The sequence below is a fragment of the Notolabrus celidotus genome, chromosome 5, assembly GCF_009762535.1.
Source record: "Notolabrus celidotus isolate fNotCel1 chromosome 5, fNotCel1.pri, whole genome shotgun sequence".
NCBI lineage: Eukaryota > Metazoa > Chordata > Actinopteri > Labriformes > Labridae > Notolabrus > Notolabrus celidotus.
The window spans coordinates 34982111-35002238 of record NC_048276.1 but is presented as its reverse complement, the minus strand read 5'-3'; the positions used below and the strand labels follow the sequence as shown (position 1 = coordinate 35002238).

The following is a 20128-nucleotide window of genomic DNA, read 5'->3' as shown; positions in this document are numbered from 1 at the left end:
GAGTGGAGCTGCAGCTCCAGCACAGTCCTGTAGAGGGATTGGTGTAAATATGATTAAATTCTGTGAGTTGTGCTCATAACAGAGAAGCTGTCATCTACCCTGATGTTTGTTGTATCGTCTTGGTGAGATAGCGATCCTGAAGACGGCCTAATAAGCTCTAGAAACTGAGCAAATTGAAGATTATTTCCTGCGCCTACACATTCCCCTCATCTGTAATGAATAAGAGCTGAGTAATTGTCGCACCAGATGCAATCTCTCAAGGTAACCCGTGTTCTCTTCTCCTCATGGCTGTAGGTGGTGATGAGTAGGTGGTGATGCACAGTGAACCCAAAAGGTGCTGAGAGAAGTTGCTTTGAATGCAGAGCTGTTTTCGAGGGGCCGCCGTCTCTCATGGCTGCGGCGAACATTGGGGAATGAATTACATGTTTTTTCCTGATTTCAAAGCAGCTTACTGGCAGGGCTGCCAAGTTGGGCCACAGCCAAGGAGAAAGCTTGTCTGAGCAAAAGCTACCATTCATGGTTTAAACAAATTGGTGATATAATCCAGAGTCCTGTTTTTAAATGGCCCAAAATTGCCCCTTTTGAACCCGGATCCACATCTGCCCCACTGTAGACTGTATGCTCCTCAAGTTTCCTTTAACAGAACCACAGAAAATCTGTCTTCACGGATACTAATCACAACATTTCATTGAATGGTGAGGGGGCGACTGCACGCTTGTCAAAAGTTCATGCCTGGTAAGCGTACTGTAAAAACGCGACACCTATGAATGTTATTTGCGCCTTACACCTCTTCACACAGTGACACTTCAAAATAGAGATGTACCAAGTTCTCCTATGTCACAGGTCTGTTTATAGACCAGGAAAGAGGAGGCCAAGCACTGCTAATCCCATGATGGTGCAGTGAACTTGTAGGTCAGTCTGCTGTAGTGGTTCACCTGAAGGGACACTCTTTCAAACCTTGACCTAGATTTGCTCTCCCCACTCTATCAACAAGACCCGTCACTGAGGCAGCTCCAACAAATAATTCATATATTCTAACATCTTATATGTTCCTTATTCATTCGTCCGTTTGTCTGTAGGATGTTTTAACCTCTCGGCAGTTAAAGCGTAAACACAAACACTGCTGACATTTCTTCCTGTTTGCTCTCTGAGACCCTTCAGGACTCTCCAACAAGGACAACCACACACGTGATTGTATGCACTGGCCTCTACAGTTGATTGTTTACACTCTTTCTCTCTCTTCCGTCTGTTCTCATCGTAAAGAAGAGGTTGATAAACACCAAAATCATAGCAACACCAAACACTAGGGTTCAATCCCCCAAGAGGATTTATCTGAAAATACTCAGAACAATATTTTAGTTGTTTAGATTAACCTTTTACATTCATGAATGTGATATTTGTTGTATTGTTATTTGCTGTTTTGCATGTAAAGATAATATAGATCTGAATCATTAGTACTTCATCTGAATATAGACCCGTTGTCTCAGTCTCTGTTGTGTGATCGGGCTGGTACACCTCTCAGTGGTTGTTTAATGTTTATTTTTACCCATCTATTCACAGCTTTTTGGCCCTTTATTTTGCTGTGTGACTATTTATAACTGCACTTGGCTTGAATCTGTGTGTAACATTGATATCAACCAGGAAACAGAGTCAGAGTCTTTATCCTGACTGAGAGGGTCGGTCTTTGTAGACCTGAGTGAAGCCAACTAGTTATGGTCCTCTTATCGTAGCGGTAACCAGCGCAGTGATAAAACCAGATAGTTACCAGTCATACTGTCTGTAGAGAGGAACACCTGTTCTTCTTGTGATCATGGAACAATGCTAACATGTGATGTTAAGCAGTTATTACCTTTAGCAATACAACCTTGTTTGTTCAGCAAACATGTGCCTCAGGGGTTGACAAACATCCCAGGGACAATACTGATTGTTATTAGTTCATGAGACTGATATATGATATTTAGAACCAATATGCATTTACAGTAAAAAGGTGGACCTGTCATAAAAACAGGCTACTTTATAACTAATTACTAAAGCTGAGTATATGCAACACCAGTTAAGTTGAGTTTGTAGCTCTGAAAACGTGTACAACTTGTGCATTTCATGTTTTAACCGGCTGCACCAGTGCTCAGGTTCTTCCACAGTCAGGCCCCTACCTCTGCAGATCTCCTCAGTAAGGCCCCTACCTCTGCAGATCTCCTCAGTCAGGCCCCTACCTCTGCAGACCTCCTCAGTCAGGCCCCTACCTCTGCAGATCTCCTCAGTCAGGCCCCTACCTCTGCAGATCTCCTCAGTCAGGCCCCTACCTCTGCAGATCTCCTCAGTCAGGCCCCTACCTCTGCAGATCTCCTCAGTCAGGCCCCTACCTCTGCAGATCTCCACAGTCAGGCCCCTACCTCTGCAGATCTCCTCAGTCAGGCCCATACCTCTGCAGATCTCCTCAGTCAGGCCCCTACCTCGGCAGACCTCCACAGTCAGGCCCCTACCTCTGCAGACCTCCTCAGTCAGGCCCCTACCTCTGCAGATCTCCTCAGTCAGGCCCCTACCTCGGCAGACCTCCACAGTCAGGCCCCTACCTCTGCAGACCTCCTCAGTCAGGCCCCTACCTCTGCAGATCTCCTCAGTCAGGCCCCTACCTCTGCAGATCTCCTCAGTCAGGCCCCTACCTCTGCAGATCTCCTCAGTCAGGCCCCTACCTCTGCAGACATCCAAAGTCAGGCCCCTACCTCTGCAGATCTCCTCAGTCAGGCCCTGCAGATCTCCTCAGTCAGGCCCCTACCTCTGCAGACCTCCTCAGTCAGGCCCCTACCTCTGCAGACCTCCTCAGTCAGGCCCCTCCACATTCAAGGCCAGAAACACGCACAGAAAGTTTAAAATAAAACTGTGTTGGACTTCCCTTTTTAACATTTAAGTCATTTATTTTGATAACCCATCATCATATCTCATTTATACTTGCTACTGATTTTTGAAGTGACATTTACTTTTTTAAATGAAAAAACACACGTGACTGGTGTCAAATTCAGCAGTTTGATTAAAGTCTAAAATAATTGAAACTGTGAAAAATGAAAAAATGTACGTTAGGAACATAAAGACTTATTTTGTCAAAGTGTTGGATACTTCAGAATAGACACCTACTGTTGTCTCCAGGCGTAATCACTACAACAATTGATACCACTTCCAGACCTGACTGTGGAGGTGCTTCACTGTGGAGCTCTGCAGTGGGACCCCTCTTGATTCTTTAGTAGATGTTAGCTGGACATTTGTTGAGAAAGGGTGGTGAGTGAAAACAGACTGACACATCTGTCGATTATCAGGCCTCGATAATTGACCAGCCGATAATTTGTCAACACCTCATTTTCTAACTTGACCATTTAAAATGTTTTTAAAAAAGGTCTCTAAAAGTCTGAACGCAGTCTTTTGTAGTAGATGTTCATATAGATAACATAGTCCTCTCAGGTTCACACCTCTTGTACCTTGACATGTCTTGCTTTTGTTGTTCTTCATGTATAAAAATATGTATTGTTTGTGTGTGTGTGCAAATGAAATATATAAAGACGCAGTGTACATAAAGCCCGCCTCAGCCTGACAGCCCAGGAGGGTTAAAGATGATCAGAGTTGCAGTAACTCGTCCTGAAAGGAAACATGAACGTCTGTTCCAAACTCCATCTCAGCTCATCCCATCACTGTCAAGGAAGTCCAGACTGCTCATGTCCGTCTCCTGTCAGCGCCGAGACACAGTCACTGAAGTCAGATCAGGAAGTGTGATGAATGAATCTTCATCAGTGTATCCGCTCGTCATTTCACATGATGTTTTTATGTTTGTGTGTCTCTTTCTCAGACTGGTGTCCTCCATCCACGCCATCATGGCGACCACGGCAGGAGTCATCGTTGTGTCATCATGCCGAGGAAGCGTCATTAACGACAGGTCAGACTTCATGTCATTGATCGCTCTGGTGAAACAGTGGTTACTACTTTGAACTGTTTCCTCTCAGTCATTGCACGGTCTCTCCGGTGTACAAAGACACCATTCATTGGTGATTGGTTGATAAATTAGCAATTAATCCTGACCGTACACCTCCTAACCTGACTCTCCACTGTTACACTGACAAACACGATGTATTCATATAGCCTGTGTTTAATCTGCCTGCTGTGTTCTGTTCAGAGCTCCTATTTTAATACATGTGTTTTATCTATGTGGAAATCAATGCTTCATATTCAGGTCAGCCTCCTTCACTCAGCTGGGGTCTGTCAGTCAAACCCTGCGTCCACATCAAAGCAGTGGTAGCATTAGCGTTGGGCAGATAGTAGTGTTAGCTTACTATCTGCCGCCCTGCGGAGTTGAGGAAACTGTAACGCTAAGCTAATGCTAGCCCTTTAATCCCACTGAGTCGGTGGCCAGTCCAGGAAAGGCCCAGTTTGAGGCTGCTAATCTCTGCTGCCCCTCCCCTTCACCCACAGGGTTTAATTCCTCCACCACGCTGCTCAGTTCTGCTGTCCTGTGACGTGCACAAGGCCTGCAGCTTATCAAACACATGCTCCAGAGTCAGACCCATGAATACTCTAATACTTTGTCACAATCTGTCACTTGATTTAGCCCTCATAGCCTGATTCGTAAGAACTTTTAGCGTGATTCTGCAAAACAGGAATACACAGTAGAGAGAATGGGCTCCATCTTTATGCACCAGAACACAATGTGTTAAGTGTTTCATACCGCCTTACAGCACATCGTGTTTTTCTCAATGAGTGGAGAAAATGACCTTGTGTCACTAAAGGACTCACTAAGGTCACAGCTGAGGAACCTCACAGAGAGAGAACCAATTAGAGGAGAGATGTGAGCTCACAGGTTTTAAACTAAAATGTTCATTCTGGAAAAAACCTGTCTATGTTTATTATTCTGTCTCCAGTAATGCATTCAGAAGTCTTGCTTTTCGTACCTACTCTCAAGTGCTAACATTATATATATATGATGCGCTAACTTTGTATTTTTGTATAGTTGAACCTCAGTAGATACTATTGGTGTAGCTCTAAGTAAACCCATCATCCCAACAGCTTTGTTTTAGATTTATCTTTAACTTTACAAATTTGATCGATTAACTTTGATATTAGAATTTAAACTCGCCAAATAGAATGAGTCCTGAAGCTACAGAAACAAGGTTAAAGTTGTAATAAACTGCTGTCATCCCTTCATCGATTAATAAAGTTGTGTTGATTTCAGATTGTTATAATAAATGTAGAGAACGAAGAAGCAAGAGAGCAACTCCATCATATGCTTCATTTAGACGCTGAGGAAGTCTAATGTAAAAAAGGCATTGCACATACTGCTGAAAACACTTGGTACAGAGTAGGGCTGTCAAAATTGCTCCAAAATGACATTCGAATATTCGCTCTAAAAAAATCCCATAGGTTCGAACCATTCGAATATCTATATTTGCGCATTATGTCAATAACAGGTGGACAAACTAATACAAGGAGAACTACTTGTATATGTATTTATAGTTCAGATTTAACATGGCTAAAACATACACATTACAAAACAAGTAAATGACCTAATGGTCTATACTGTAACACTTTTAAGACCGGAGACCTCTCGCTCGCCCCCCTCCCCTCTCTGTGCGTAATGCACTGAGTGAGTGCTGAACAAGACTTGTGCGAGCAATTAAAGGTCCCGACTCTTGTCCCTAATATAGGCAGGCTTCATTCAGTGGTTGAAGCAAATATTATTAACATTAATTGAAGTTAAAGTTAAAAACGAAAAAGTAGTCCACTTACATTCTTGGCGCTTGTATAAAAAAAGAGAGGAAAAACTGCATTTTATCCCAGTGTCACTGATTGTCGGGCTCTTTTAGTTCACTGTCAATGCAGGGTCTTAGGCCGGACAGGTTATTTGCCAAAAACACGAGACAGTCCACATGTGAAGAGACCCGATCTCTTTTTATTCAGTATGTTCCCAGCGGAGGAAAAGACGCGTTCAGCGCGCACTGAGGATCCGGGGACGGAAAGATTTCTCTCTGCCGTCTTCACGCTGTGCATGTGTGACTCCTGTGACCTGTCCCTGACCCGTCATGCAGTGCGCCCACTCTCAAAGCAGCCGCTGATGTGTTTTTTTCCACAATCGAATATTAATTTTCACAATCGAATCTCCGTTTTTTTTAATATTCGAATATATATTCGAATTTAGAATATTCGTTGACAGTCCTAGTACAGAGTAGGGCTGCAACGATTAGTCAACATAATCGATTACGTCAACTACAAAAATTTGGCGACGCGGAAAATGTAGCGTTGACGCGTCTTATCATTGTTGTTATTATTATTGTTAGCAATAATCACTGAAACGATACGGGCGAAACAGACTGTTGTGGTGACGCACTACTAACTAGGCCAACTATGTGTATGTGTGATAGAAGTGAAGTGGCAGGTAAACATAGTAGCGTAGCAGAGTGTATGTGACAGACAACAACATAGATCAGCTCCCTTCCTCTCTGTGTTAGCCTGTCACAGAGCAGACACTTATCAGCTGAAGCACGCGATGCAGGGATTTTCATCATACTTCAAAGATAAACATTACGTTCAGTAAGAACCCTTCACAATAAAAGTCCCCTGATGTTACGTAGTCCAAAAAACTTTACTTTGAAAGGGCTTTAACAGGAAGCAGCATGTTGTCAGGTGCAGTAACTTTATAAATCTCAAAGAGTAAAATAAAGCACCTGTAGATGTCTAAATATGTTTCGGCTAAGAATTTTCCTTTCTTTGCATCCCTTATATTTCCACAGTAAGAAATCATTGATAATTTGTTTTTACTTACTGCACTGTTATAAAACATGATATATATATATATATAGCCTTAAAATGGTAAAATAATACAATAACAACAATACTCTGTTTTGTTCCTTCTATTTAAGCTGTGCTAAGCAAAGGCGTGTGGATGAGTTTGTGATGACGACAGGCTCATGCAGCCCTCAAATACTTCAGCCAAATAATCGTGACTAATAGACGAATCAAAAAAAGAATTGATAGATTAGTCGACACCAAAACCCTAGTACAGAGTTAATAACATAATAAATGGATGACACATATATGTACCAAGTTATTACTAGCTAGCTTATGAATCTGAGCTATGTGGCTTAAAAATCAAAGAACTCAATCCTGGGTAAATGTCACAATATTGTTGGTTGAATTAGTTGCTTTGAGCTTGTCAAATCACATCTCATATATATATATATATATTTAAATTCTTTATAAGGAATAACCCGTTGAGATGTTACATCTATTTTTCGAGGGGGTCCTACAATATAAATATATAATACAAAAACAAGTAACCAATACATTTCAAAAATAAATATGGATAAGTAAACAAAACTAGACATGACAGTTATGTACACTACCAGTCAAAAGTTTGGACACACCTTCTCATTCAATGGTTTTTATTTATTTTAATTATTTTCAACATTGTAGATTAATACTGAAGACATCAAAACGATGAAGCAATCTGGTTTTGCCATAATCTCAACTTTCTCAACATACACATCAAGGTAAAACAAATATGACGTTTATGTGGCATACAAAAAATAATTCCCCTAAATTTGAGTCCCAATAACATAAACGGGGGAAACGTCAACACTTTGTAAACTCAGACTACATCTCAGGATATCATGGATGTGCTGGATAAAAATGTATGTTAGTACAAATGTACATACTCTGCACTTCACGCCTGTTTTATAAACCTGGTTACAGGAGGAGACACAGGCTCACTCTTAAATGGTGTCACATTAACACTTCTGGGTTTTTTTTCTTCCATCAATTTTAAGATGTGAAAAAAAAACAGCAAAGAAAAACAGGATTCTTCCATTTCTTTGACATTTGGTGGGATATCATCCGGCACATGAACACCACAGGAATTATAATGACTAAATACACTACCAGTCAAAAGTTTGGACTCACCTTCTCATTCAATGGTTTTTATTTATTTTAATTATTTCAACATGTAGATTAATACTGAAGACATCAAAACTATGAAATAATCTGGTTTTACCATAATCTGGATTACAACAGTAGTCAAATAGGGCTATCCATTGTGTTCTAACCCTACCTCTGAACAACACAACTGATGGTCTCAAACACATTAAGAAGGCAAGTCATTCTACAAATGAAATCTTGGCAAGACTCATGTTAATTAGAAACCATTCCAGGAGACAATACAATACAATACAATACAAGCATATAATATCATTATGTTTGATGGGGACAGAATATGACAAACGAGGGCGTGTGTACATTAACGAGGTCTTTGAGCTATCGGCGCCTTTTTGTACAAAACCAAAGTACTTTGGCGTCTTATGTGAATGAACACCCTCGCTGCACGGCGCTATCAGCTGGAAATCAGTAAACTTTTGGGATACCACTACACTAATTAAAATCAAATATCGAATAGAAAATGGGCGGGACTTCTCATACTAGCTTTGTCAACAACAATCGGTGAAGTCAATACGGTGGTGGAGCTAACCCCGCTAGTTTTTCAAGGGTACAATATACAAGGTCTAAAGCTGCTGCTAATGCTACATCTCAATTTCTATCAATTATTTTAAGCTTTATCCATAAAATATTGTTTAATGAGAGATAATATGAAGCATCCAGTAAGAGCTGCAGAACAACTTTTGTGACCTCGCCACAGCGCTCTGAAATTGAGGTCTTCATAATTGCCAGTTAAAAAAACAACGTTAATGAACACAGGCCCGAGATCCAAAAGGCTTAAAAGACTGCACATGATCATTCTGACAGGACTGCTTGGTTGCATGAACCAAGATGGCATGCTCTGCGTCCTGTACACACAGCACATGCAGGCTGCTGATACAGGCCCAGATAACAGAGGGTTTTGGTAACATTATTGCTGTAGTAGTCTAAAGAGTTAAAGGTGATGCTCAGAGGAAGAGTGGAGGATGGTGTGCACGTATATTTAAATAGGGATGCCTGGAGTGTTGCACCTGTATTTTCCATTGCAAATATAAACAGTGCAGAATCGACTCATGTCGCCTTCATCCTCCTCTGAGCTGTTTGTTGTGCCTTACTGCTCTAAATCTCCCTCCGTTGACCTTAAAGGCTGAAGACTTCAGTGAGGGGGTCAGAGGTCAGTGGATCAGCTCTGCCCTGCAGCTTTACTGCGTTCTGTCCACATAATTAACCATCACTGTAATCGCTGCTCATTAGAGCGCTGCAGCCGTCCAAGCTGTTTGTTATGATGTACTTACATAAGCCTGCCTCTAAACCTCTGCATGCTGAAGCTAGAGAGGAGACGCAGGAGAAGTGCATGAGGGTCTGTGTTCACTTCTAGTCAAAGAAAAGGTCACTCAGTTTGTCATCTCATGTTTCTATGAGATCTGAGTATTGTTGTTGTAAAGCTACTTAGGGCTCAGGTTAGTGTCATTGTGTGAGAGACACTGACACATCATTGTATCAGATCAGTGCACAGACTGCTGCACATTCAAATACTTGATACCACATATCAGGAAGTACCAGAGGGGGATATAAGAAAAAACTCTGATTCTGGATCAAGCTTTGTTGTCAAAATCAAGACAGATTTATTTATAAAACACAGCAGAAGCAATCAATCAATCTTTATTTGTATATCCCAAATCACAACAAATGTTATCTCAAGACTCTTTTACAAACAGAGCAGGTCTAGACCACTCTATGTCAAATTATGAACAGAGACCCAACACCAAGACAGGATAAGACTCAGTCTGACCCCACCTTAATCCACCATGAGCATTGCACCTCACAGTATTTAGCTAGTTACAGCGTTGAGGACAAACTTCCTTTAACAGGCAGAAACCTCGAGCAGAACCAGACTCATGTTAGACAGACATCGGCCTCGACGGAGTTGGGTTTGGAAAGAGAGATAGAGGAGAATAAGAGATCACCATCACCGCTCCATCTGTCTCTTATTCTCCTCTTTCCAGACCCAAATCGGTCGAGGCAGATGGCTGTCTAACATGATCCGGTTCTGCTCGAGGTTTCTGCCTGTTAAAGGAAGTTTGTCCTCGCAGCTGTAACTAGTAGTGAGTTTTGAGGCGAGACTTTAAAGAGTAACTTGACAAACTCCATTCATACCAGTTTTGGTATCAGCCTCAGATACCACCCAAAATAGGGTAACAGATATCTGCAACATGCCCGTTAACCATGATTTATGAGTCCCCGAACAATCACCTGGTTCCCGGTACATGACCCTGTGATGATGACAAACACAACCCAGGTGGAGGTAGCAGAGAGTGATGAACACCAGAGCTAGCTAAACTTCAGCAGTGGGAGTTTGAACATCTGTTATTTCTTTACTTATTTAATCCGGCTAATACCAGGACGTGTCTGGATGTGTAATGTCAATCAATCAATTGATCAATCTTTATTTATATACACCTTTCATACAAATCAAATGCAATAAAAAGTGCTGCACAGCGACTGAAAACAAGAAACAAGCAGAAATAAAATAATGGCAAGACATTAAAAAAAGCTAAAACGGATTTTAAAATAGAGACTAATGCACACCAACAACAGTAAAATATGTGTAATTAAAGTAAGTTAAAGCATCAAATTGATATTAAAAATATAAATAGTCAAAATGAATAAATTAAAAAGAGTAAGGATAAGAGTTTAAAATAAAATAAAGGCTAAAAATATCAAAACTAAATATTGATTTATTAAATATGATAAATTAAATTAAATCTAAATAAAATAAACTGTTAAAATTGCTAAAATAATGAAGCATAATTTAAACAAACATAATGGTAAAAAGTAAGTAATACAATTGTTAAACTACATAAAAGCTAGACTGAATAAATACGTTTCTATTTTATTTTATGATTTTTTTAAAATTTTTATTATTGATGTTATCAGGAAGGACAAAAACCTATAGCATCACCTCGATCCAGCCAATAGAAAGTGCTTAAAAAGGCAGCGGTTCAAACAGGCACAGAGAGTTGTTGAGAAGTTTCATGATGTAGAAACCAAAATACTGAGAGTAGTTATCAGCTTCAACTGGTAGCGTAGCTTTTTTTCTCATGACACATTGGCCGGTTTCCAGTCCTGCTAATCTCTCAACAATGTGCAGATTTTTTCACACACTCACCGTAGTTTGATGGACTGGACTCAGTGGCATTTTAGAGAAGTCATTACGGTGAGATGATGAGACAGAAGCTTGAATTCTGACAGCAGTGTTATCATAATGAATCTGTCAGTGTGTAAACGTTTCTTGATTTGATTCTTCTTCAGGCACTGGCTGGCCACCCACTTTGTCATCTGGTACGGCGTGCCCTACATGACGTATGACATCTTCGCCATGTACCTCAGTCACTTCCACCGCTTCCGGGTCAAAGGGCACGAGGACTACAAGCAGCATTCACTGAGGACCGTCAACTCCTTTGTCCGCAGAGAGTTCCTGCTGGTGTTGCATCACATCGCCCTGCTCTCCATCCTGCTGCCCATCACACTGGTGAGGAGGGAGGGAGGGAGGAGTCAGGAGGGGAGGGAGGTAGGGAGGGAGGGCGTGATTAAAGCAGCACTGACTTGTTGTTGTGTGTAGTCAAAGCCAATTATTTAAAGAAGAATATAACGTAAGACGGATAGTGATGGATGACCAGTTCGCTGCGTTGACCATCCTGCAGTCCTGTTGTTAAAACGATTAGCATCACAGCGTCCTTCTCTGAAGGATTCACGACTTTACGACACAGGCCATGGATCTTATGGAGCTGGGGAATATGGGAAAGGGAAAGTAGTTTGGATCATAATCGCTACTAAAAATGCAACAAATGGTCAACTGATCCGTTAGTAAGCAACATCAAAAAACAACCTGTTTAGTTTTGTGTAAGTGTGTCAGACGATGCTGCCTTCAGCTTCTCTATTATGACTTCCTGCTTTTCTGTTTCATACCATAATTTAGTGAATGTTTGGGGGATGACAGATCAACAAAACAAGACCTGAACTCTGACATGTTGACATGATGTATTGTTTGAAGGAACATTTGATTCATCTGGATGTAAGGATATACTCAACACACAAATCGATTTGAATCCTGATTTTTTTGGTTAACGATACAATTCACTCAAGATTCTCTAACGTTTGTCAAGAAAACTGGATTGAGCTCAAAATTGAATTAACTTATTTTATTTCAATTCTCAGATATGGACAGTTGCAATAAGAGTTGCAAAGGGGTGGAACATTTCCGGTAAATTTCCATTGGAAGTAAGCTGGGGAATTTTGGAAATATTCCAAATTAGAAACTTTCCATGGGAATTAATAGGAATTAATTGGGAATTGATGGTAATTTAATGGAAAGGTATCATATCCAAGCATAAATATTGGGTTTTTTATAAGCAGACATCCATCCAAAATAGAAATCATCTGTGCATGTGATGGGGGAATGCACAGTGCATGTAGGGGGCGTGGTCTCAATAGCCCTGCAGTAAGCAGTGTGCTATGTGCATGTGATTGAGGAATAGCAGAGATATTCAGCTGTACTTGCATGAAATCTGTTTTTTCAGTCAGGATTATGCTAAAATATATTTTCCCCAACTATATCTAAGTTCCCTGTTAAGAGCTAAACCTTCAATTTAGTCAATTACTGGTTTATTCACATTTATTCCCTTTGAAAATTCCCAGAATTTTGCAACCCTAGTTGGGATATATATTTTTTCTCTTATATGTCTTTGTAAACAAAGTAATCATTTTTCATTTTTAAGGTGTGTTGTAATTTAAGTAAAACTACTGCACACTTTTTTTCAGCACCTTGCAAAAAAAATAAAAAAAAATGTAAAATGACTGTACAAAAATACCTTGTTGGAAAATTTCAGAACAAAGCCAAAAGGCTGTCATACCTCAGACTGTAAACACAAAGGTGCATCCTGAACTGCTCGGTCTTCACTTGCTGCCGCCATGTTTGTTACACCCAATTCAGCGAGTGAGGAGAGAGCAGACAAGAGACTTCATGATGTTGAACAAGCAGAGTGAAATGCAGATAGCACCTTCAACTGTTTAAAAATGATATCGCAATACAAATTTTGTTGAAAAGATTTCTATCCACTTTTATTTTTACCATCTTGTGAAATATCCTTACATCACTAATATGGAAAACATTGCAGATTACTGAATAGTTGGCGACCTAATGCGAGATTAATATTTGAGAGTCGTGATGACTTCATTTGATTAGGACTGATTGAATAACAAAAGATAGTGTCCCACAGACTGGCGGGGATGGGGGTTGTGGGAGGGGTCTCCTAAAATATTTGAATACATTACCCTAATTATCTAACATGAGGTCATCTTTCTTTTCATTCTATTGTAAGACTGATTTATACAATAGTAGGGCTTTGTTCCCACACACACACACACACACACACACACACACACACACTGACACACACGCACGGCTTTCCTCTCCTCACACACACAGTGTCTCCCCTATGCCCCGCCTCCTACTGTCTCTCATTTGATAACATTTATCAGCGGACAAACACTCAAACAATACAACTGACATTTTGAAATCTGTCACTTGATGATTCGTCATCACAGCAGTCTTCATATTTAATACGGGACGTAGTGAAGGACCTCTCTCTGCCTCTGATCACTTCCAGCTCCTGGCTCATGGTCTGACCCAGGTGATCAGACACCAGGGTCAGAGTCTGCTGTTCACCGTTTAAATATTACAAACACCATTAAACCGGGTACGGTTCAAACTCACTTTGCCAACTACTAAGTCATGTGGTTTTTGAGCACTGAGCTCTTCCAGTAATGCGTTTTTTGTTAGTGCATGTTTTCAAATCAATCATTGCTGTAAGCTACATTACCTCCTAATGATTACATTAGTGAGAACAAACATTTATCAGTGAGTTAGTTAGTAAGTAATCTCTGTGTCTTTTGAAGTCAGGACTCAACCTGTGCAGATAAAAACCAACCTAGTGGAGCCTAAAGTGAGTAAGTCTTGATTACAGCGGGTTTTAATGGACAAAGAAGTCAAAATCTCAAGCCACAATAATAACACAGCGATAAAACACCGTATGATATTTATCTGATATTTAAAAGAAAAGATAATACAAGACTTTCAAACAGAGGCATTTCTACAGCTCTTTAAAAAAAAAATTATTGGGCAAGGAATGTGCTTTACAAGAAAAGGGTGACCAAGTGACAGTAGACAGAATAACAGGTAAATAAGGCATGAATATGAAAAACATGAAAAAAAAAAGACAAAGAAGTGATAATTACAATAATAATAATAATAATAATAATAATAATAATTATAAGAGGACAACAAAAGGTAAAAACAACAACAAAACAAAACATAGAAACTTACAAACAAACAAAGAAAAACAATTGATGTTTATACAAAAAATAGAGCAGAAATAATCTATAAAAAGTAAGCAATAAGAGAGGGAGAAAATAATTATTAATAATAATAATAATAATAATAATAATAATAATAAATGAAAAATAAATAAATATCTTATATCAATAATGATAATGAAACAGATATGGCTGAATTAGGTTTTTCAAGGGGTTAATAATAAATTTAAAATATATATATATATATATATATTTATATGTATAAAAATGAATATAGGACTAAATAAATAAGTAGATAATAATATATATATAAATATGTATAAAATAAATAAATGAGAAGATAATATATATATAAACATGCATTAAATTAAATAAATAAACAAATAAGTAGATAATAATATATATCTATAAACATGTATAAAAATGACTAAATAAACAAAAAGTGTGACTTGTGAGGGTTAATGTTTGTGTGGGAAGGCTGAAGGTATGATGGTTAGTGATTATCTTCAGATGTATTCTAAATATGAGAAGTGAAAGGTGGAAAGATTGTAAGATTATAAGGAGTAAGGAATTCTTTTGTATTATTTATTTTCTTCTACTTGTTGGTGCTAAACATTAATGTCTTATTGTTATTGGTATCAGAAGCTTGATGGAGAGGGAGAGAGAGAGAGGGAGAAGAAGAGTAAAGTAAAAGACAGGAAATAGACAAAAAAGAAAAAAAAGATGAACTAATCATTTAATTTTAAAAAAAAGGAGGAAAAAAAACTCAGTAAGAGCGTGTATATACATAAACATAAAATAAATATAATTGCTCAATGAATAATAAAATGGGTATCCATGTCTGCGGCTCTGAGTGGGAGGTGAAGTCCACTGGTCCGTGGTGAGTGAGAGACGCTCTGTATGCTTGAGGCTCTGTGTAACTTTATCCTCTGTCTCTTCGTAATGTACACTTTGGCTCCGGCGTGTTTACTAACCCTCTCAATCCTTCCTTGTTGACTGCAGAAAAAATGTCAGAAGGTCTTTGGTTATACATTCAGTGATGCATCTTGTGATCTCTTGATGCCTCTCTCTGTCATGGGGTAGTGAGGCTGTAGAATGATTCTGGCCTGGCTGTATTTTTTTCCTTCTCAAATCTTTTCCAGGTGACAATTTGCCAAGTGGCTCCTCGTATTACCCGTATTACCTGACGTGTAGGTCACTGCAGTCTGGCAGCGTCTGCGTATTGTTTTTTATCCCTCACCTTTTCTGGGTTCTCGTTTCTTGACGCAGGGAAACCAAAACGCTTCCACACATCAGATTTAAAGCCACCAGAGCAGCTGTCACCAACCTATTTTGGACCACGGACAGGTTTCATAAAAGACATCATTTTACGGACCGGCGGGCGGCGGCGGGTTTAAAATAAAATGATACACTGAGCATGATAAACACACAGTGTATTAAATTACCACTCAACAATAATGGAGAATCAGTGGGAACCATGAGCTTGTTTCTCTGCAACAAGACGATCGCACCTCGGATAGATGGAAGACAATGACACAGGAAGTGTGTTCCTTATGTCCAGTTGACTCCGTAACTTTGTTTTGGTTGCCGTCACTGCAGACAAAGATAGGAATTTGGAAATGAAAGCAGGGATTTTATTGCTTTTGTGGCAATCTTTGGATACCCTGCCCTGATTTTAACCCTGGCAGGTTTGAAGTTGACTCAAACATTATTTTTAGGCCACCGTCATTTGCAATCTCCAGCAGCCGATCCTCTTCCAGCAGGGACATGCTTGATCAATCAATCAACCAATCAATCAATCTTTATTTATTTGTATAGCGCCAAATCACAACTAATGTTATCTCAAGACGCTTTTACAAAGATAGGAAGTCTAGACCACTCTGTCAAATTATGAACAGAGACCCAACACCAAGACAGGATAAGACTCAGTCTGACCTCACCTTAATCCACCATGAGCATTGCACCTTGCAGTATTTAGCTAGTTACAGCGGAGAGATCAAACTTCCTTTAACAGGCAGAAACCTCGAGCAGAACCAGACTCATGTTAGACAGACATCATGCCTCGACCGAGTTGGGTCTGGAAAGAGGGATAGAGGAGAATAAGAGAGAGAGGGAACAGTGATAGTGATGAGACGAGTAGTAGTAGCTGTTGCTGCTGGAGTCCAGCACGTCCGTATCAGCAGGAGGACGTCTACGGCAGCTCAGAGGAATCTACGAGTCAAGGGAGCTCAGGGACTCCAGAAAGGACTATGGTTAGTAACTTTAATGGGACAGGGAGATTTAAAGTGATGAGGAGGTTGGGGGGAAGGGGCTGAGATAGGATCCAAGTCTGTCAGTGCCCCAGTTCCCCAGGCAGTCTCCTGAAAGGTCTATGGTTAATAATGTTTTGTATGAAAGTTTATGGGCCAGACATGTTTACAAACTGGTTGCGGATCCACTCCTTCGTATTACGTGGATCAAGCGCGTCACAGGAACAGACGGAAGTTATTAAAGAATATCCGTTTTTTCAAAGTAAAACATCTTTTCGCGTAAAACGGGAATAAAGTAAATTATTCACCGGTCGGTGGGCCGTTTTTTGGGGACCACTGCACTAGAGCGTCCATAATTTCAAACTAACACTAACATGAGTGTCCACATTTACGCTGCGCTATATCTGAGGCAGAGCGCAAAGGATGATGGTCTCTGTAGTTCCCTCTGCTCCAGCTGAAACTAAACTACCCTTTTAACCCAAATTAGCTATGATGTCATACCGCCACAGATCCTTGAGAGTATCAAGACCTTTCTCCGTTACATCCCTATAAATGATTATACAAACATGCTTCCACCTGTCTTCAAAATATCTGTTACATCCCCGTGCTTTATGAGCACCATCTCTCAAAGCGTCACCAAACCGGATCATCAACTCAAGCACCGAGCACACATGGCCTGAGGCTGTTGTGCCTTTTATATGCTGCGTTTATTGGAGGCCTGCAGTGCATGTACAAACACTGAACCTTCATAAACTGACTTCACTTCATTATCATGAACTGACGAGACGATCAGTGACAAGTGACAGCATCAGTTTGAGAGAAACGTTCCCTTTCACATTAAACAGAGAAGAGAGTTGCAGGATGAGTCAATCTGCTCGACATCTCTCATGTGGTGTAACTCCAGCTCGTGCCCCTCGCTCCAGCAGCGCTTCATAACAAACAAAGTCTTACGATAACACAAAGTATGCAGATGTTGCACACAATGCTTGTACAGTCCAACAATCACACTAATGTCACGGAGCAGCTGGTTAGGACCAGTGGTGGACAAAGTACACAGCTTCATTACTTAAGTCAAAGTATAGATCCTCCATGTCAAACATTACTCCAATACAAGTGAAAGTTGTTCAGTCAGATTCTGACTTGAGTTAAAGTCCTGGAGGACTTGCTTTTAAAAATACTGAAGTATTCAAAGTACTTCTTAAAATATCTCAAAAAGTTGTATTTTCACAATACATTAGTGAAGTTAAGAATACATAGGAGTACATTCTGTTACTTCTGTTGTTCTGTTGCATAAAAACACTAAGTAGTCAGTGGTCACTGCAGTGGTCAGACTATATAACCAATAATATACATATATATTAGGGGTGAGCCCGACTAAGGATTTGCTTAGTCGAATCTGGTTCATCAGATTTTGCCCATAGTCGACTAATAATCAAATGTTTGTTGTTTTTCCTTATTGACCCAAAGTCTGCATGATGGTGACTGCATGACAATATTACGCATCACCATTTACAATTAAGAGACTCATAGCTTAAAGTAAAAGGGACAACAGAATATTATGAGTATAAAACTTAGATTTTTTAAATCTATATTGCAAAAACAACGAGGTGATGAAGGAGAGAAAACTCAAATAAGGCCACCATCCGTTAAACATGGAACAACGCGTCGTTACAGAATAAGGAATCAGGAGATATTTAAACAGTGTTCACACAGTGGAGAGCAGCACTGCAGAGGGTAGTTTGTCCAACTTAAGGCTAAACATTTGTATAATGTTCATAATCAAACCTGAACCAGCTAAAGGGTTTTTAAATCTCTTAACAGAACCTTTTAAAACAGTCTTTCATCGCGTCTTTGTCCGCGTGAGTCTTTTCAAATTGTACGTGAGGAAAACCATCGTGTGTACGTGCAGAAGTGCGCTCCTTGCTTTGTTGACTGTAAATCCTGTCTTTGAGAATATCCTCTCTGACGGCGTGGAGGTGGATGGGATGCTGTGGATTGTTTTTGAGGCTTCAGACAGCTTTGGGTATCCCTCCTCGTTCTTTTGGCCCCGTACAGTTTTTGTGTGGTCCGGTAATCCTTGATCTCACAGCCCTCTTCATGAAGCTGCTCCTCATCTTCATCACTATTTTTTAGGATCAACTGAAGTTTTATTTCCTGACATTTTGAGCTACCATGAACGTAGAAAGATTTAAAGGCCAGCTGAGGTACGTCTGCTCCACAGGTCCCTCTAAATGGTCCACCTTTAATTACCAGGGGAGATTTAATTACCACTTTAAGGAGATTTAACACTTCAAGAGCTGTTCTCAGAATTACATTAAATAAGTTTATATTTATATCAAAATAGGATATATGAGACTCTATTTTTACGGGAAACAGGAAAATAATGTAAAATTAGACATTGAGCACCCCCATGGTTTGAATGGAATGATCCACGTTTCCTATGCAAATGTTCGACTATGACATTGGCAGTCGACTAAGGCTCGTTAGAACGAATAGTCGAATATTCGACTATTTGGGGTCACCCCTAATATATATATATATATATATATATATATATATATATATATATATATATATATACACACACATATATGTGTGTGTGTAAGATATGCTTATTTTTTACCTCTTTAATTTTAATAAATTGCTAATAACTTTTTAATAATTGTTACTTTATAGGCTCTTTTGCTTATATATATATTTTTTTGCACTGTCTACTCTGTTACTGTGACACTTGAATTTCCCCGTTGTGGGACGAGTAAAGGACTATCTTATCTTATCTTATCATGTTTATCTAGAAACCATTACTTGAAATCTCTAAAAACTATACCATGGAATAAAAACAGGAACTAAGTTACTCCAAGCACAGACAACTCAGTTTGAAATGTTCATCTGGAATGAAACAAACGTTATGTAGCTCAACACACTCTGAGAAACAGGGAGAACATTTCAAACCATACGTATCATTCTTCATTTCAAAAACCTCTAACACGGGCTGAAGATATGGACATGGGTGCTCAGGTGGAGAATTATAGCCATCATTACCACCTCTAAATCAGCTGCCTGATCTGAGTGAAATCTGCTCTGTGTTTGCTCCACGTTCAAGCATGGAGACGCACGATATACAGGTACAACTAAACCACTGAGACAAACAGAACTACTCAAACACAGTTTACTGTCTTAGGATCAGATTTCAGAAAAGAGAAGGACATTCATGAGCTGACTTCAAAGATAAAGTAGTGAGTAACTAGAGCACTGATAGAAATGCAGTGGAGTCAAAAGTACAATAATTGTCTTCTGAATGAAAAAATAATACTCAAGGAAAATGCAGATACTCAAAAAATGTTCTTCAGACAAAGTACTGAAGTAAATGTACTTTGTTACTGTCCACCACTGGTTAGGAGTGCAGGTTTGTAAACCCTGGCAGGGTTTAAGTTTCTCTTCTCTTCATACATCAGTTAGACTTTTCCGATGTCTGACAGCGTGCACCGTCATCCTCGACCTGTGCTGGGATACACCAGCTGTTTATGAGTTCTCTCCCCACTAACTCTGAAGTCTTCTTT

General features: G+C 39.7%; 1 protein-coding gene across 1 annotated transcript in view; it reads left to right on the top strand.

Moving 5' to 3' along the window:
* The window catches only part of LOC117812316 (ceramide synthase-like), a 61250-nt gene that overhangs the window by 15934 nt on the left and 25188 nt on the right, over window positions 1-20128 (top strand). The window contains exons 2-3 of the mRNA XM_034683004.1: window positions 3836-3922; window positions 11257-11476. Coding sequence (XP_034538895.1) covers window positions 3836-3922; window positions 11257-11476 — 307 coding nt within the window. The remainder of the gene's footprint in view (window positions 1-3835; window positions 3923-11256; window positions 11477-20128) is intronic.